Here is a 19980-nt window from a genome sequence, read left to right on the forward strand (position 1 = left end):
GTGTGAGTACACCCTAATACAGTAGCTTACAGTCATGTCAACGTACAGAGTGCAATCCAGCAGTAGACTAGATTTAAAATAATGAGATGAAATAACTTGTACAAACCATTTGATTTGACTTTAAAATATAATGCAGCCTTTGAATTTCATTATTTTAAGATGAAATTTTCACATTGTATGCAATGTATTCCAGATGAGTAAGCATCTTAAAAATATGTCTTTCACAATCATGTACATCATATAGACGTCTCCGTGATCAAAGAGTGCCATCTGGGATGTGGAACATTTTCCTGGCATCTGGCAACCCATAACGGGGCCACTCTTGTCATAAATAAAAGTGAAAGTAAATGCGCAGAGTTGATGTCAACATTTTAAACAGACAGAATACAATACAAAGTATCTTTAAATCATTATTGAGATTTATTATATATGCTTCGGCAGGAACTGTGTGTAGTTTCTTGATGGGAATGTGAATCGGTATGTATGATACTTTTCACCCGAAAGCAAACAAAGTTTATTGTGTGTTTGGTGCTGACTGCGATTCTTCAAAACTCCAAACAGCATTTGTGTTAACATGTGATTAATCTTATGTGTTTGAGAGAAGTCAGCTCATATTGTATTTTTTCAGCTCTCATTCAGCTGAAATAGAAAGCCTCGTATGTTCTTACATTAAAAATAATAAGGTGTTTGTTTCCAGTTTTTTAGCAGTAAAAAAACATTGTTATACTGATTGATATCGCACTCTGTAATTTATCAAATTAAATTCATTTTTATAAGCATAAACACACTGGTTTGTAGCACACATAGTTTTCCCATTTACTGTTATTCTTCTAGTTATTAACTGTAGCGGCTGATGCATCGAAAGTCTCGCACATTGACAGAAAATGGCGGACAAAGGCTGCTTGATTAGCTTAGTTGTTGTGATTGTTTGTCTCTTCCATCTAGAGTCAGTGGAGATCAAACTGATCAGATCCATCATGGGTAAAACACAAACATCTGGAGATGAAGATTATTTTCCAGGATTCAGGTACTTTGAGTAACACATTAAATAATTTATTATGTTATAGATGAGATGGCAGGCTAATATCTATTGAAAACAATAACACCATAAAGCCCCCATGGGAGCTTTTCATTAAAAAATACTTTTTGAAGATTTCATATTAAGATGATTGTCATCATAAAGTATTAAATCTGTTCTGTTTCAGTTCAGTTCATCAAAAGAGACCAGAAGCAGACTCCAGCTGTGTGTCTGTGAAGAGTGACTGGTCTATGGATCGAGCAATAGTGTTTAACAGTGGTCTCAGGTATAACATTTGTATAAAAATATGATCATAGCATGACTGTTGGAATTCGAATAAAACAACAGGGTTTAAATACACACGGGTAAATGAAGAAACTGAATGAACAACAGGTGAACTTAATTAGGGAATAACAGGCACACACTAAGAAATGTGTTCAAAATGTAATACTATCATAACACTGTAGCATACTACTCTAAAATGTTATTTGTTGCTTATTGTATACTGTTTCACACACTCTTCTTAAAAACGTAGTAGGCAGTATGTACTGTGTACTGGACAGTAAACAGTAAGTTAGTGTGGCATTCTGAACACAGCACGTGTCAACATACAATAACAGCGAACAGAAACTGAACTGTGACAGTGACTTTTAATATTGTCAGATATTGTCACAGTTCACAATTTTTGTATAAACACAGTGTATGAAATGGGTATAAGTGCTATTTAAGGTGCTTTTAATAATGATAAATGTATAGTTGATTTGTTACATACAGTAATTTAAAGGATGAAATTAAATCTCTCTTTGTTTTAGCTCAGTTCATCAGAAGAGATCAGAACCAGAGTCCAGCTGTGTGTCTGTGAAGAGTCACATGTCTGCGGTTAGGCAACGACATTTCAAGACTAGAGATACACGGCCTGGTCTCAGGTATTCAGATATGATCTGAACATATGATGCAGAATGCATAAGACATTGTGCTTATTAACTTTTTTATTTTACAGCAATGAGGTCCTCAGCACATTTAGATCAAATCTGGTGAAGAAGTTTGGTCGTCTGTATGAGGGAACAGCGACGCAGAGGAACCCAACACTCCTGAATGAGATCTACACAGAGCTCTACATCACAGAGAGTGAGAGTGGAGAGATCAGTAATGAGCATGAGGTGAGACAGATTGAGAAACTATCCAGGAGAGCAGCAACAGAGAACACAGCCATCAAATGCAATGACATTTTTAGACCTTTACCTAGACAAGACAAAGCCATCAGAACTGTGCTGACAAAGGGAGTCGCTGGCATTGGAAAAACAGTCTCTGTGCAGAAGTTCATCCTGGACTGGGCTGAAGGGAAAGAGAATCAGGACGTCCAGCTCATATTTCCACTGCCTTTCAGAGAAATCAATCTGATGAAGGACAAAACACTCAGCCTTTCAGATCTTCTTCATGTGTTTTTCCCTGAAACTAAAGAAATGGAAATATCCAGTTATGAATATAAAGTGTTGTTCATCTTTGATGGTCTGGATGAGTGTCGTCTGTCTCTGAACTTTAAGAGTAAAGTGAAACTGTGTAATATATCTGAATCAGCCTCAGTGGATGTGCTGCTGATGAACCTGATTGTGGGGAATCTGCTTCCCTCTGCTCTCATCTGGATCACCTCCAGACCAGCAGCAGCTGAACTCGTCCCCTCTGAGTGTGTCCATCGAGTGACAGAGGTACGAGGCTTCAATGAGCCACAGAAGGAGGAATACTTCAGGAAGAGAATCAGTGATCAGAGTCTGGCCAATATAATCATCTCACACCTGAAGTCCTCAAGAAGCCTCTACATCATGTGCCACATCCCAGTGTTCTGCTGGATCTCAGCCACTGTTTTAGAGAAGATGCTGCGGAAATCAAGGAAAGAAAAGATTCCCAAGACTCTCACTCAAATGTACACACACTTCCTGATCCTTCAGACCAACATCAAACATGAGAAGGACTATGAGAAGAAGGTGACAGATGAAGACATGATCCTCAAACTGGGGAAGCTGGCTTTCCAGCAGCTTGTGAAAGGAAACCTGATCTTCTATGAGGAAGACCTGAGAGAGTGTGGCATTGATGTGAGAGAAGCATCAGTGTACTCAGGATTGTGCACTCAGATCTTCAGAGAGGAGTTGGGCTTGTATCAGGGGAAAGTCTTCTGCTTTGTTCATCTGAGCATTCAGGAACATCTAGCAGCTCTATATGCACATCTCTCCTTTACAATCAACAACATATTTGTGTTTGACCAAACCAAACAAAGACAGTTGCCTAAGAGTTTTAACTGGAAGAAATATAATTCAATATCTCACCTGCATAAGATAGCTGTAAATAATGCCTTAAAGAGTAAGAATGGGCATCTGGATCTTTTCCTGCATTTTCTTCTGGGTATCTCACTGGAGTCCAATCAGACTCTCTTACGAAAACTACTGACACTGACTGGAAGCTGCTCCTACAACAAAAAGAATACAGTTCAGTACATCAAACAGAAGATCAGGAAGAATCGTTCTCCAGAGAGATCCATCAATCTGTTCCACTGTCTGAATGAACTGGGTGATGATTCACTGATGCAGGAGATCCAACATTATCTGATCTCTGGAAAAATAAGAAAAGCCAAACTCTCGTCTTCACAGTGGTCAGCTCTGGTTTATGTGTTGCTGACATCAGAGCAGAAGATGGATGTTTTTGATCTGAAACCGTTTATTGGAACACGACATACAGCAGATGAAGTTCTTCAGAATCTGTTACCTGTGGTTAAAGAATCCAGATCAGTTCGGTAAGTGACACTGAAAACAATCACTGCACTTTCAAAACATGATCATATTTATGATTTTAGCTTGTAATTTCTTATCAAAGAAACAAAATAGAGAAAATCTTACAGAATCACATTTCTGTCAGTGAGCAGGAGAGGTGTACTAAACCAGCTGAGAATGTTTTTGTGTGTCTGTGTGAGAGAGCTGATGATTGTAGAGCTCAGATGAAGATGAAGGATTGAATGTGAGGGGAGTCAAAACTGACAGTTAATAGATTTGGACTGCTTGTCCTCTAATGATGTTTATATGAATGTTTTACTGTATGTACAACAGTTAAAAATTTTGCTAAATTTTTACATTTATTTTCTTTAATCACAGCTGGTGTCATAATTTATGTTCTTTAATCTGTATAAATTGAGTTTATTTTGGTGTCACAGATGAAGGTTGTGTTGCTATATGTAAGGAATAACTGATGATGGGCCGTTGAATTATTAGAAATTATACAAAAGTTACTTGTCCTTAAATCTGATTGGCTGAGAGCTTGCTTCAGTGTTTTCAGAGATGTGAGCTCCAGGGCATTAGGGGCCATTCAGCACTCATGAACCCACTGAGAGCAGCCTTACCTTCAGCCAGATCTTCTGCAATTTTCCGCTGGCTCTGATGTTTCTATAGTGGTTAAATATGAGATATATTTCTTCTTGGGTAAATCTAACGGGCGGTCTTTGGTCTCATTAATCTATTATTTGTTCCAGAGCTGAGAGCAACGAATTATTTAATGCTGTGTCAAAACACTCAGTAAACAATATTTTATATAAATAATAGTATTTAGTAATAGTATTTGGTATTGAGAAACAGTCTATGTGTTATTCATAGGGTGTAACGGTATGCGTATCGTATATCAAACGGTTCACGGGCAAGTTCCAAATGGAAATGATCATCTCTATCCAGTGCTTAATTTGTAAATTTCGAGGTCCCGGAAACATGGAGGCATGTGATTAGAGGAGGGAGAAGTAACGGAGCATTCAGACGATCACAGTGGTGGGCCAGTTTAAGTGATTAACAGCGTGCATCAGTTGCTTTTATTAGGGTTCGTACATGAAAAACCTGAAAAAGCCGTGAAATTTTAAAACAGCATGTTACGACCCATCTCAAAGTCACAACATAAAGAGGACACTTCACAGAATTAGTTTCAACAAAAAGAATAAGTTTATTTAAATTTAACAAATGATGTCTAGGGTCAAGATAATAAAGAATAATCTAAAAAGAACAACAAATCAAATAACTGTTGGAAATGGGGTTTGTGGAGCTTGTGGAAAAATATGGGAACACACAATCTCAAGAACCCACTCTTCAAACAAGAACACAAAATAAAAATGAGAGAGCGAGCCAGAATCCATGAGCCTCTTAAATAGTCACAGGTGTGGCCCATGATCAGTTCTAGAGTCCCGCCCATCAGGGAGGAGCCTCTGTTCCTGCAAGCTCACAACAAAAAAACAAATGAAAGAAAAGGGCAGGGCTGTAACACCTCCACCCACAAAACATTAATTTTTATTTTGTTAAATAATTGATTATTTAAACCACCTCACCTTCAAAACAAATAAACAAGTTAATATATACATAAACATGCATATCTTCTTGTACATGAAGATTGACACCTCCCAAAGTACGATGTTTATGAAAGAACACCCAATTAAGAACTATTTAAATTAGTTCAAATGGTTGAAAATGGTACCGGAGCATAACATGATATTACACACGAGACAGTGCATCTGCCAAAACGTTCTCCTTTCCTTTAATGTGATGAGGATAAGACTGCAGAAATAAACTGCATCTCATCAAGCGCTGGTTAGTGTTGCAACTCCGATGCAAAAAGACTAAAGGATTATGATCAGTCATCACTATTATCGGGTTACCCCTACTCAAATATACCTCAAAGTGCTGAATTGCCAAAATCAATGCCAAAGCCTCCTTTTCAATAACGGAATAGTTTATTTGATGAGAATTAAACTTTTTAGAAAAGCAGCAGACTGGATGTTCAACACCTTGCACATCATCCTGCAAAAGAACGGCTCCTGCCCCTTGGCAAACTCACACTTGGCTAGGTTAACGGTTAGGTTAGCAGCCAGCAAACCATCCAAAAGGGCTGTAAGCTGAACTACATGACTACTCCAGTCTGGACTGTACACTACAATATCATCCAGATATGCTTCTCAATTATCTAATCCAGATATCACTTTATTAACTAACCTCTGAAAGGTAGACGCAGCATTTTGCATCCCAAAAGCCATAACCCGATATTCCCATAACCCATCTGGGGTCACGAAGGCTGAGATCTCTTTGGCTCTGTCAGAAAGAGGAACCTGCCAGTAACCTTTCAAAAGATCTAACTTGGTTACGTATCTGGCAGGTCCTACACATCCTTTGCCCAGATTGGATGACTGCATTGACTAAGAATCTACTTTAGTTAAAGCATTACCCTTACGAAAATCTGTACAGAACCTCATAGACCCATCAGACTTGGGCACCAAAATGCATGGACAACTCCAGGCACTTTGGCTTGGTACTGCAATACCATGTTCAATCATGTAGTCCACTTCTTTCCTCAAAAGTGCACGCTTCTCAGGACTAACCCGATACGGATGTTGTTTCACTGGAGCAGCACCTGAAACATCAATATCATGGACAACAAGTTTAGTTTGGCTGGGCACATCTGGAAACAGGGGTACATAAGAGCTAATTAGCTCTACAAGGGCAGACCTTTCAACTTGAGGTAAATAAGAAAGGTGAGCCTCAAGATCGAGAAGAATTACGGAGTTGTTCAGTCGAGGTGCAGGAACCACCACTTCACTAACATCCTCCAAAAGAGCTGGAACACAAGTTAACACTTGTTACATTGTGAGAGAGGAAAGATCTGAAGGTTTGGACAAAGTATTTCTTTAACATGTTGATATGACACAAACGACTTGGTTTACGTCTACCTGGTGTAGAAATAACAGTCAAGATTGCCCACCTTACGTTCTACCGTGTAAGGGCCTGAAAAATGTGCCTGCAACGAAGCACCATGGACAGGAAGCAAAGCTAAAACTTGATCTCCCACTGCAAAAGATCGCCTTTTAGCCCGCTGATCATACCAGGCCTTCATCTTTTTCTGTGAGCCAGCAAGATTAAAACGAGCAATTTCACAGACTTTACTAAGCCGATACCGAAAATGGCTAACATAATCCAATAAATTGGAAGAGTCTGTTGCTGCAGCCAGCCACTTTTCCTTCAACGGTTTCAAAGGACCACGAACGTTATGTCCAAAGACCAATTGAGCAGGACTAAACCCCAACGAATCCTGCACAGCTTCCCTGGCTGCAAAAAGCATGAGATGTACTCCGTCCCAGTCCCTCTGAAACTCAAGACAGTAGGTTTTTAACCCTCTGGGGTCTGAGGTCATTTTGGGGCCCTTGAGATGTTTTGACATGCCCTGATATTTGTGCTTATTTCAGCTACTTAAAACATACTATTGACCAACATGTAATTTTTTTTGTATTTGGCACAAACTGTGCTACAATAATATGTGACCAAGATGGATGTGCATGTTTGCATTTTTTAGAAAAAAAATATGCGTGGTTAGTAAGTTTTGGGAAAAAATGTAGCTGAAATAAGGCCTTAAAACCCACACTAAATAGTTGTGAATAAGACTTTTGAGTAATCAGTCTTGTAGGCTAGAATATTTACTTCAAAATCATGTGAAAATCATTCTGCTTACTCATTCACAGAAAACAATATATTGATTTAAAATTTTCAAGACATGTTTTGTGATTGAGGGTCTATATGCGAGGGAGTGGCAATGGCCATGAATATTAAGTGATTTTCACCTGAGAGACAAAGGGCCCTCCCCTATGGGCCCCTAATGGCCCATCAGTGTGACTGTGAGGCAGGTAAGAGAGAATGTGAGGAGATTGAAAAAAAGGGTTTTTTTAATTATTTGTATTTTATTTACAACACAGTATAATCAAAACATACATAATGAAGGTCAAAGACACATTATTGTGCACACTAATCTAACCACAGAGATGTGAACAGACTTTGAGTCATTCCTGCAACAGATTCTGTTCAACAAGTGAAACAAGTAAATCATACCTGATATTTATGCGTTTTATTTAAGTGTTTCTACTTCTTTCCATGGATTCAAGAAGAAAAAAAAAACAATCAGTAGAGAAGGAGCTTGTTTTAACATAGAATATCAGTGTAGTTGAACATCTGATGTTGGTACAGCACTCTCAGAGGAAAACAGTTTGAAGAGACATCAGGATTCATCTGGTGCTGGTATCTGATTCAATAAAATACAAACAAAAACATTTGCGAGCATGTTAATATCAGGAACATCTGTATATATATATATATATATATATATATATATATATATATATATATATATGTTTTGTAGCCATAGACTCACACATGCTTTGTACTATCATAAAAAAAAAAAAGAGAAAGAAATCTTATATCTGAGGAACTAATTATTATTGTTTAGCATTTTATTAAAATCTATTTCTGAACAGAGTAGGCTATTAATAATAAACATGTACTAAACATACTTTGTACACTGTAACATGATGAATGCTACGAGTCTCTCATATTACTTTTATTGTTTTATATAGAGCATGAAAACATCATCGCGCTGTAAGAAATTTAAATACAATGAATTGCCTATCATATTCAAAATGTTTTACACTACTTCAAACACTGTAGTCAGGAATTATAGTTTGGGAAAAACCCAACTATGATTTTGTAGTCATATAGTCTAGTATGAATTATTTTATAGTAGTCTATGATATGATTACGTAGCCACAGACTCAAGCATGCTTTGTACAATAAAAGGATGTACTTTGTATTATAAAAAATGATATTTTATATCTGAGAAACTAATTATTGTGCACGCTATTAAAATATATTTGTGAACGGAGTAGTAATAATAAACATGTACTAAACATTCTTAGACGCGCAGCATTCATCATGTTGTCGTTTGGGAAAAACCCAACTAGTAAAATGTGTTTAAGTTTATGTCACAATAAAACATTAACTAATGCAAAAAAAAAAAGAAACATTACTTACTCATCAGATTGCTCTCCTCTTCTGGATGAAATCGTGTTCTTCTTTCGAGGGAAATCCTGCTTTTACTCGGCGCGTCTTCATCCAGAAACGAACAGTAGCCGCGATGAAGGACCTCCTCTTTGTTTGTGTTGTTGGGCGTTTGCATGCGCGCACTTACCACGTGGCTATTTACATATGAACAGCGCGAGCCGCGCTGGGGCGGGGTCACATTAGAGATGAGTCAGACAGGACAGATTGAACATGGTCTTGATTTCATACAGATTACTTCATCACAGAATGTTTGTTTTCGATAAGACTTGCTTCATTTCAAAGTATACACTTCAAGCTTTCTATAGATATAACCCTCATGTCTGTGTGCTGAGTATTCGCTGAGTTACAGTTCATTTTAGTGACGCGTTTCTAAAAACAGTTCGCGGAGACGGAGAAGACAGAGAGCGCACCCTGTTTGTTTTATTATTTTTCCAAAAGCACAAAGTTGTGTTGTTATTGTGAGTGTACCCAAAAAAAAGTAGACACTTAACAGTTTCGATTGATGTATAACACTTATTTGTGTGACCAAAATCAACAGAGTATTTTTAGTTTCTTTTGCACTGATCTTAAAAAAAACGAGTTTGTCTCGCCGGCGAGACAGCCGACCCCAGAGAGTTAACATTGCTTTCAAGGTTTGATGAAACCTCTCAAGAGCCCCTTGGGACTCCGGATGGTAAGCACTAGAATGGCAATGCGAAATTCCTAACTGATCCAGCACCTGCTTAAAGGTCCTAGACATAAAATTGGTTCCTTGATCGGACTGAACCGTTTTGGGAAGCCCGAACATTGAAAAAAAACTTCAGCAAGGCCTGCACTACCACAGGAGCTGTTATCTTCCTTAAAGGAATGGCCTCTGGAAAGAGAGTAGAAGAGCACATAACAGTCAATAAATATTGGTTACCACGTTTGGTTTTAGGTAAGGGACCAACACAATCTACTAAAACTCTAGCAAAGGGCTCCTCAAAAGCTGGAATCGGATGTAAAGGAGCAACTGGTATAGTCTGGTTTACCAGCTAACTGGCAAACATGACAGGTCCTACAATAAGCTACTACATCTTTTTTTTAAACCAGGCCAATAGAAATTCTGCAATATACGATTATAGGTCTTATTCACACCGAAATGCCCTGCCATGCTACAATCATGTGCCAACTTGAGAATTTCTTTACGGAAAGCCTGAGGTACCACAATTTGAAAAACATTACTCCACTCATCTTGTTTAGATAAAGATTGCGGGCGCCATTTGCGCATTAGGACACCACCCTTCTGAAAATATCCAGATGACAGCTCATTTACCTCTTGTTCAGTGCTGACTTCCCCAAACAGAGAAGATAGAGAAGAGTCTTTACCTTGCTCTAAAATAAGTTGATCTCTGGTAATTAAGGATTCTTTAGGAGGATTCTCATAAGATGTTTCTAGCTCTTCCTTGCCGGTCTCTATTTGAGACTTAACAGGCACATCTTTAACTCCATCCTTCCCATCAGACTCTCTCAGAAAGGTATCAGCAAGATTAAAATTAAAATCCGTACCTTTTTCATCTGTGACATTAAAAGACTGTTTAGACTGTTTAGACATAGCACGAGTCACAGCACATACTGGGAAAACATCAGGAAAAGACTGAGCCAGATCATAGCTCCCACTTATCCCAGGCACCTCAATAACTTGAGGATCAGGTGTGACTTTGACACCGGCCAAATCATTGCCCAAAATGAAGGAAACCCCTTCAATTGGCAAACAGGGTCACACCCCTACCACTACCACTACCTGACCAGACACTAAAGGTGATTTTATCTCAACGCTATGTAGAGGAACAACGGCACAACCCATTTCAACTCCTCTCACCAGCACTTGAGCTCCTGTAGCAGTTTCGTCAGAGAAAGGTAAAGTTCCCTCAAGTAGTAGCGACTGCGAGGCTCCCGTGTCTCTAAGAATACTAACAGGAACACCGCTGTCTTGCCCTGGTATAGACACAACTCCAGTTGTAAGAAAAGGAGCATAATCTGCTAAACAATCACTACCTCCCATGTTTCCAAACTTCAAAGATGGAAACTCCAAGCTCTCAACACGTTTCTCTACAGGAAAATGATTTGCAGCCGTCAATCCAACTGGCTTGGTAAATTTCGCTTTTTTACTAAGAACAAAACACTCTGATATCTTATGCCCTGGCTTCTTACAATAAAAACAGATGATATTCGCTTTAGCAGAAACAGCATTAAGCTTACTAGGTGAAGTTTGAACGGAGTCAGATCCTGTCACAACAGATTTACTACGACCCTGATAATTTCTTCTTGGGTCACGGTTTCCATATAACCCTTTATGAGTTAAAGCAAACTCATCAGCCATAACAGCTGCATCAAACAACCTAGTAACCTTCTGTTCATTCAAGTAAGTAGCCAGAACCTCTGGGACACAATTTTTGAACTCCTCCAAGAGAATCACGTCCCTGAGCTGTTCTTTAGTTTCGAACTTGCTTAGAAGTACACCACCTATCAAACATGTACTCCTTTTCTCGAGCAAACTCTACAAAGGTCTGCTTATCACCTTTGCTGTAATTTCGAAAACATTGACGATATGCTTCAGGCACTAGCTCATAAGCATGAAGAATAGAAGTTTTAACTGTATCATACACCGCACTATGTTCTAAACTAAGTGCTGAATAAACCTCTTGAGCCTTACCTGTTAGCACACATTGTAAAAGAAGTGTCCAGACATCCCTGGGCCACTTGAGTGAGGTAACAACTCTCTCAAAATGGGAGAAATATTTCTCTACCTCTTTTTCAGAAAAAGGGGGAACCATTTTAATGTGTTTACCAATGTCAAACACTTGTTCTTCCCTTTGAGAGAGCTCAGCAGAAACCACTACAGGTGATATAGGTTGCTGACGCTCTAATTCCATCTTCCGAAGAACAAAAGCACGCTCACTTTCCTTTTCCTGTCCTTCCATTCTCTTCATTTCAAGTTCTTTTTGCAACTTTTTCCTTTAAAACTATTCTTTCACGTTCTAGGTTACACTTCACTGCTTCCAAATCTAACTGTTTCTCTCGTAACACCATCTCCTTTAGCTTTACTTCAATGTCAACATCAACACTTAACTCTCCTGACTTAGTACAAAGAACTCCTTTCTCCTCCAGAGCACCCTTTAAACTCTTTAATACAGACTCTTTAAGTTTTTTGTCACAACTAGTGAGCTCTATATTATAATGAGCAGCAACCAGCAACAGCTGCTCCTTAGTGCACTTTTCAAGCACTTCCTCAGAAGGTTCGTTCACAAATTCTTCCACATTGGAAGCCATGGCTAAACTAACCTTTAAACCCAGTAGCTACTTTAGGAGTTCACACAAATCACCACAATATCCTTTCAAATATACTCCACAAAAAAGGATTTAACATATCCAACTCCATTTCCACAAAGCTACTTCATGGTAGTTAAATCTACACCAGTTAACAAGTCAAACATTCACCCAGTCTCCTCCATGGAGAACCAATTCAAAAGGCTTAACAAAGCCCTCTCTACGGGTAACATGCTAACAACACACAGCAGTACTCTTACAAAAAGAGACCACTTCATAAGTCACACAGTCACTTCTGAACTGCTGACAATATTCAACAACAACATGCTACCTCAAAACTGCATGTTACTTAATATTTTAACATGCCACCTACTTTAATTACTGGTGTAAAATTACTCACCAACTTGAAGAAAGTGGGGATGAGAAAATGCTCTCTCAAACAAACCAATAAAATAAATATTTCAAAAGTTCCCACACTAAACATTGGTTCTAAATACACCAATTAACATGGACATATTAGAGAACAACTCCGGTAAACACTACAAAAAAAAAAAAAACCTCTCTAATCTTCAAAGGCTTACCAGGCTCGGGGCTACTTTAAACGCTAAACTTCATGTTACCTGGTAAAACCAGGCCCTGAATAGCGTACCCCCAACAGAGATTAAATCTCCACCCAGGATACCTTCAAAAATAACAAACTAACAAAACAAACTAACAAAACAAACAGTGCTCCGTTGGAAGGACTGACTAGCAACCCAGCTGGACCACTCTACCTAACCGGAGTCCTCCAATAATCCAACAACTGTGAACCTTTTCCACACTCCGCTCACAAAATAACTTGAAAAACAAGTAATAAAACCCCAACTCCAAACCAGAATTTGATCCCGGACGAGGCTCCAATTTATGTTACGACCCGGCTCAAAGTCACAACATAAAGAGGACACTTCACAGAATTAGTTTCAACAAAAAGAATATAAGTTTATTTAAATTTAACAAATGATGTCTAGGATCAAGATAATAAAGAATAATCTAAAAAGAACAACAAATCAAATAACTGTTGGAAATGGGGTTTGTGGAGCTTGTGGAAAAATATGGGAACACACAATCTCAAGAACCCACTCTTCAAACAAGAACACAAAATAAAAATGAGAGAACGAGCCAGAATCCATGAGCCTCTTAAATAGTCACAGGTGTGGCCCATGATCAGCTCTAGAGTCCCGCCCATCAGGGAGGAGCCTCTGTTCCTGCAAGCTCACAACAAAAAAACAAATGAAAGAAAAGGGCAGGGCTGTAACACAGCAATTTCCAGGCCTGGGGGAAAAAAGAAAAATAATTTTATTTCACAAATCTCTGTAATAGAGTTATAATTAATCCTGTCCAGAATTTCGTGGGGGATTGTGTGTATCACACAGTTTTACTTATCCCCGCAGCTTTCAAGTTTATAATGAGGGAAATTCCTGCAAACATTTATTCAATATAGCAAGTAGGTTATATGAGTAAATACATCCACACAAACTAGCAGATTAAATCAGTCATTTGATTCAGCTGGACCGCGTCTTCTCTCTTTCACTCTCTCAAAGCGACATCAGCGCATCTCGTCTGCAATACAACGAGCTGCTGCACGCTGTCGCTGATCCAAGACTTTCACTCGCATTTCGGGACAGTTGACAGAATTGTCACTTGCTTAACCGGGTCATTGTTGCATCGTCACAAAAATGCACGTCTTTTTAAGCTAATCGGTACTCGCACGCTCCAGAGGTGCTATCAAGGCTGAGCGCTCACAGTTACATCCAAAGCCGCCTATAGCGAGTATCATATTGAGTTATTTTTCATAGTTTGTTGTTGAGCCTAAGTGGCCAAATACACACAAAATTACGCAAAAATGTTCGTCCGGGCGAATATCCAGGTTTTTTCTTAAGTAAATGTGAACAGTTGAGAAAGAACGCATGCGTATAGGCTATTGGATCCTTGCATGTCTTGTGAGAGCAGAGAAGTTCCCATATCGCGTCTTTTGCGCGCTCAGGTTCTTTATTTCAAATGTAGATGTGCCGCAAGCGCGGTCATTATAGAGGATTTTTCATATATGCACACTATAGGTCAGAACAAACGTCTTTCATATTGGTGCGTGAGGAGGGGGATCTGACAAAATGAGGTGCCGGATCCGGCTTGTTCCGGCTAAAATTAAGCCCTGCCTCTATCCCCTTGGAGTAGGGGCTTTGGAGTGAACAGGGCACGTGCGAACCATTATTTAGTCGTCTGAAATGCACTTGGCAAAGGGAGCATAATTTCCTCATTATCTTCAGCTGGGAGGTTCCCGTGACAACGCAGCATGTTGTCCGTCAGCAGATTCAAAAAGCATTAAAAAATAAATTTTAAAACGTTTTATATATATTATTTTATATAGAATATTTAAAAAACTTTTAAAATATATAATATATGTATATTTGCAACAGTTATGCTAACAACAATAATAATAAAAAAAAAAAACATTTATGACATTAAAACAGCGACATCTGCTATAGTTATTCAGGGTTCCGTCTTCCGAACATTAGTCAATTCCAGTTGAACTCAAACTTCCATCATGCCTCTTACCTGGGACTGACTGCACATCACATCTGCACCTTTACTGCCTGACTTTCGACTCTGTCTCTGCCTTGCCCTCATTGCTCTGTTTGCTGGTATTTGACACTGCCTGTTTGACCATTCTAATAAAAAGCTGCAAATGGATCTAACTCAGTCTGATGCTTCACAATACAGAGCAATGTGAAAATCAACCCATGTTTTTTCGCTGCAAATACACAGTTGTAAATGTGAACCAGTGAATCAACAAGAAACGAGTGTGCCTTCTAAAAATATAAACAATTAAGACAGCAAAATATATTTATATGTTATTTAATTAATATAAAAATTGATTGATAATAATTGTTTAAATTAATAAGTGATACTTTTGAGTCATCCATTTTCTTAAAAAATGGTTTAAAAGCTTAAATGCAAATTTTATAAAACATTTTGTGAAAACCTGTATCCGAACTGTAAATCATACTGTTTTACAGTCATTTTACAGTTTTATATGTTGCCATAGACATTGCCCTGCCCCACTCATTGTTTTGTTAAAACATTACGATAAGGTGTCATTTGTTAGTATTAGTTAATGAATTAACTAACATGAATGAGCAATGAACAATACATTTATTACACAATTTATTAATCTTTGTTTATATTAGTTATTAAAAAACAGTCATTCATTGTTTGTTCATGTTAGTTCACAGTGCATTAACTAATGTTAACAATCACAACTTGTGATTTTAATAATGCATTAGTAAATGTGCAAAAACACAACCCCATCACAATCTCAAAACCCCGTTATGATCAAATAAGTAACGGGGTTGAGTGTGACGGGGTTGTGATTTATTTATTTTTGCTCAAAACGGGCCCTGCCCTAAATGTAGTGAATAACTGGAGAGCACATAGTATGCATGATATTAAGAAATCATGTATATTGTTAAAATAACAAAGATAATTTTCACAAGTAATAGTTTTCTATCTTTATTTGATGTAACGGGGTTGAGTTGTTAAGCTTGACATTCACAATATCACAATATTAATAAGTTATAGTTATAAAAAAAGGTGGTAACTTGCCTATGTCTGCTCACAATGTTCTTCAGAAGAGTTATATGATGTCACTTCCTATTAATGACAGAATTTTCAACTCAGCTGACTGCAATGGTTCAAAAGGAGGTCTCTGCAGTGGCGTGAGCACCAGAGACAGGTCCCAAGAGGGTATCGAGGTAGGGTTCAACCTCCTCACCCCTCTAAGGAACCTGACGACCAGGTCATGCTTACCAAGAGACTTACCATCAACTGCATCATGACTGCGGCAATTGCGGAAACATACACTTTCAGGGTGGAGGGAGACAGCCTTCGTTCCAACCCCTCTTGCAGGAAGGAAAGCACGACTCTGACCGGACATCTTCGGGGGTCTTCCCGGTGGGAAGAACACCAATCAACGAACAGGTTCCACTTCAGAGCATAGAGACGCCTTGTAGAGGGGGCTCTAGCGGAAGTGATGGTGTCTACCACTGATTGGGGTAGGTCACCTATGTTGTGAACTTTTATCTTCTACGAAGCAGAGACCAGGAGACGTTGGGATATCTTTCATACAGAAGTTACTCTTTATTGAGAACTCGCTGCGCGTCGCTGTAGTCATCCAAGTCTAACTAAAGCAGTGATACATTGTAGTTTATATACATTTAGGGGGCAGTGCTTAGGAATGGAACCCAAGCACCTGGGTGACAACCTTAAGACATGCAAATGAAGTATTCAGGTATAGCATACTGCCCCATTTAACGACTCCTAATCTAATCAGCCTAACTGCCCAAAGACGGGGGCAGGGGCAGCAAGAGCAATTACAAACAAAAGGCAAGAGTCTCCGTCGTCTGGCTCATTTCACTTACAATAAGAGAACAGGAACTGGCAGGGACCTCTTGAATCGTTCATCTGATGTCATCATCTTCACCATAAATGCTAAATACAATGTATATAACTTCTTCAGTTTGTACACTATTACATAGGGATCTAAATTAAACATTTAAATAAATTTGTAATCCCACACCTAGAACCTCCGCGTCCTGTCCAGGGACCACACGTGAAGCTTCCAGAGATCTGGACACGGGTGCCAAAGCAGGTCCTTCCTCAGAGGAATGGGAGGGGAGGGGCTGTCGCGAGAAGTGTGAGTTCCAAGAACCAAGTCCGGCTGGGCCAGTATGGCACAACTAACAGGACCTGCTCCTCGTCCTTCCTGACTTTGCACAGGCTCTCTGCGAGAAGGCTCACTGGGGGAAACGCATGCGAAGGCCCTGGGGCCAGCTGTGCGCCAGTGCATCCGTGCCAAGAGTGCCCTCGGTCAGGGAATAAAACAGCTGGAAATGGGTCGAGTCTGGAGAGGCAAACAGGTCTACCTGTGCGGCTCCGAAGAGACCCCAAATCAACTGGACCACCTGGGGATGGAGTTGCCACTCTCCCGGAAGCACAGCTCGTCGTGAAAGCTTGTCGGCTGCAAGATTGAGCACGCCAGGGATGTGAATGGCCCGAAGCAACCTCAGATGCTTCTGACTCCAGAGGAGGATTTGCCACATGTGGCGGGAGCGTAGACCACCCTGGCGGTTGATGTACGCAACGGTCGCAGTATTGTGCTTGCCACGTAGCAGCCCTTTGAGGCGGCCCAGCACAAGACGTACTGCTAGCAACTCGAGGCAGTTGATGTGCCAATGCAGTTGAGGTCCCGTCCACAGACCCTACACTGCATGCCCATTGTACGTGGCCCCCCAGCCCGTGGCCGAGGCATCCATGAATACCACAGCATGCCTGGACACTTGTTCTAGGGGGACTCCTGCCCGTAGAAACAAAGGGTCTGACCACTGGCTGAAGGTTTGGCGACAGTACGGGGTGATGGCCACCCGGTGTCTGCCACTCCCATCTTGGGACTCGGCCATGAACCCAGTGTTGAAGTGGCCTCATATGAAGCAACCAGAGCGGCGTAACTGCGGCTGCGGATGCCATATGCTCCAGGAGCCTCTGAAAAAGTTTTAGTGGGGCCACTGTTCTGCCTCTGAACGAATTCAAGCAGTTCAACACTGACTGGACGCGCTCCTCTGTGAGTTGCGCTGTCTGGTTGACCGAGTCCAACTCCATACCAAGAAAAGAGATCCTCTGCACAGGGGAGAGTTTGCTCTTTTCCCAGTTGACCCGAAGTCCCAACAGGCTGAGGTGACGGAGCACCATGTCCCTGTGTTTGCACAACTGGTCCCTAGACTGTGCCAGTATCAGCCAGTTGTCGAGATAGTTGAGAATGCGAACGCCGTGTTCCCTGAGTGGAACAATGGCTGCCTCCGTGACTTTGGTAAAGACGAGAGGCGACAGGGACAGCCCAAAGTGTAGGCTCCGCAGGATGCCCCTGAACTTGGGGGGACGCCGGGCGAACTGAATTGCATAGCCGAGTCTGATGGTGCAGATGAGCCAGCGAGATGGGCTGGGGAGCGCTAGCCAGGCTCCCAGACACCATGCCAGTGGAACCAACAGAACCACAGACGTACCGGGGTGGGGCAGCAAGGTGGAACACAGGGACTCAACTCGGGAGACACTGAGGCAGCCTGAAGTGGAATCTGCGTGAGCTGCGCAACACTTACCTGGTTCTAGTGTGGGGCAGAGGGTGTGAGAGAAGGCCTGGTCATGTCCTCAAACCACACACCACTGTCTGCTGGCGAAGAGAGAGGGGGAAGGGAGTGGCAAGGTGTTTGCAACATGTCGTACACTGCCAACCGCGGCCTCTTGTGACCCAGAGATATAGGGAAACAAAAGATTCTCCACTCCGGGGGAGGGAGTGATGTGGACACCATCTCCCGAAGAGCAGATCCTCCCACCTCTGGGTCGCCCGTCCCAGGGCCGCTTGCCGCCTGGTTTGGACAAGAGCACAGCTAGGGTGAGAGAAAAGGGAGCCAGGAGTGGCTAAAGTAGACGGAGACAGTGTCCAGAAGGCCAACTTCTGAAGAGTGACCCTTGACCCCCAAGGAGAGGGGAGATCAGAGGACTTACGGCTATGGAAATTGCTCTTTTATTGAAAATGTGGGTAATGTGGGGAGCCAGCAGCGGAACAAAAACAAAAGGAAACAAAAGATTCTCCACTCCGGGGGAGGGAGTAATGCGGACACCATCTCCCGAAGAGCAGATCCTCCCACCTCTGGGTTGCCCGTCTCAGGGCCGCTTACCCTTACGCTTGCCGCTTGGTTTGGACAAGAGCAGAGCTAGGGCGAGAGAAAAGGGAGCCAGGAGTGGCTAAAGTAGACGGAGACAGTGTCCCGAACTTCTGGAGAGTGACCCTTGATCCCCAAGGAGAGGGGAGATCAGAGGACTCAAAGCTATGGAATAGCATCCTAATCCACCACTTAGTATAAGCTTCTCTGGCTAGAGGCCTCAGCCTCAGCGCACCATGGAGGAAACGTGTAACTAGGGGGTGTCTGCCCACTGACTGGCCACCACGAGGGGTGTGGTAGGCCGCAATGGTGCCACGTAGACCTTTAGGGTGGAGTGGGTCAACCTTGCGGAGAAACAGGCCTGCAGGAACTCCAGAACTGTACCAACTGGGCAGTTGACTGGGTCGAGCTGGCAGTCTCCCCACCAAGAAGTGAAAGCTTCCACTTCAAGGCGTACAGTTTTCTCGTAGAGGGAGCTCTGGGTTGGAGGATGGTCTCAACAACCTCGCTTGAGAGACCAGGAGCTACAAGATGTGCCCCCTCGGGGGTCACATCCATAACTTCCTCCGCTCTGAGTGGGGGTGAGATCGTACCCTCTGCCTGAGAGAGGAGATCCCTCCTGACGGAAATCTCCAAAGAGCCGTCGAGAAGGGAAATCAGTGCCAAGCGTACTCGGCCCGGCCAGAACGGGGCTCTTTTGCCCGTCCGGCGTACTCTTTGCAGAACTTCTGGGAGCAGAGCGATCAGGGAAAGATGTAGAGACGAAGCCTCGGCCACGTCTGTACCATGGCATCCAGCCCCTGTGGAGCTGGATGAGTCAGGGAGAACCAGAGGGGACAGTGCGATGTCTCTCGAGTTGCAAACAGGACCACCTGAGCCTGGCCAAACTCTCCAAGTCTGCTTCACCACCTTGGGATGAAGTCTCCATTCCCCTGCCTCGACAAGATGTCTGCTCCCATCTTGAGATGCCCAGGAATATGAACTGTTCTCAGTGAGAGGAGTTTGCCATGGGACCACACAAGGATCTGGC

The 19980-nt window shown here is 41.5% G+C and overlaps 1 protein-coding gene across 2 annotated transcripts in view; it reads left to right on the forward strand.

Annotated features, from left to right (window-relative positions):
- Positions 1-335: 335 nt before the first annotated feature.
- The window catches only part of LOC131538360 (NLR family CARD domain-containing protein 3-like), a 63114-nt gene continuing 43469 nt past the window's right edge, over positions 336-19980 (forward strand). For both annotated transcript variants that reach the window (XM_058772193.1, XM_058772194.1), the window contains exons 1-5: positions 336-477; positions 946-1027; positions 1206-1304; positions 1831-1944; positions 2019-3803. In XM_058772193.1, coding sequence (XP_058628176.1) covers positions 978-1027; positions 1206-1304; positions 1831-1944; positions 2019-3803 — 2048 coding nt within the window. In that variant the 5' untranslated portion in view covers positions 336-477; positions 946-977. The remainder of the gene's footprint in view (positions 478-945; positions 1028-1205; positions 1305-1830; positions 1945-2018; positions 3804-19980) is intronic.

This window comes from Onychostoma macrolepis, chromosome 04, assembly GCF_012432095.1.
Source record: "Onychostoma macrolepis isolate SWU-2019 chromosome 04, ASM1243209v1, whole genome shotgun sequence".
In the NCBI taxonomy this organism is placed as follows: Eukaryota; Metazoa; Chordata; class Actinopteri; order Cypriniformes; family Cyprinidae; genus Onychostoma; species Onychostoma macrolepis.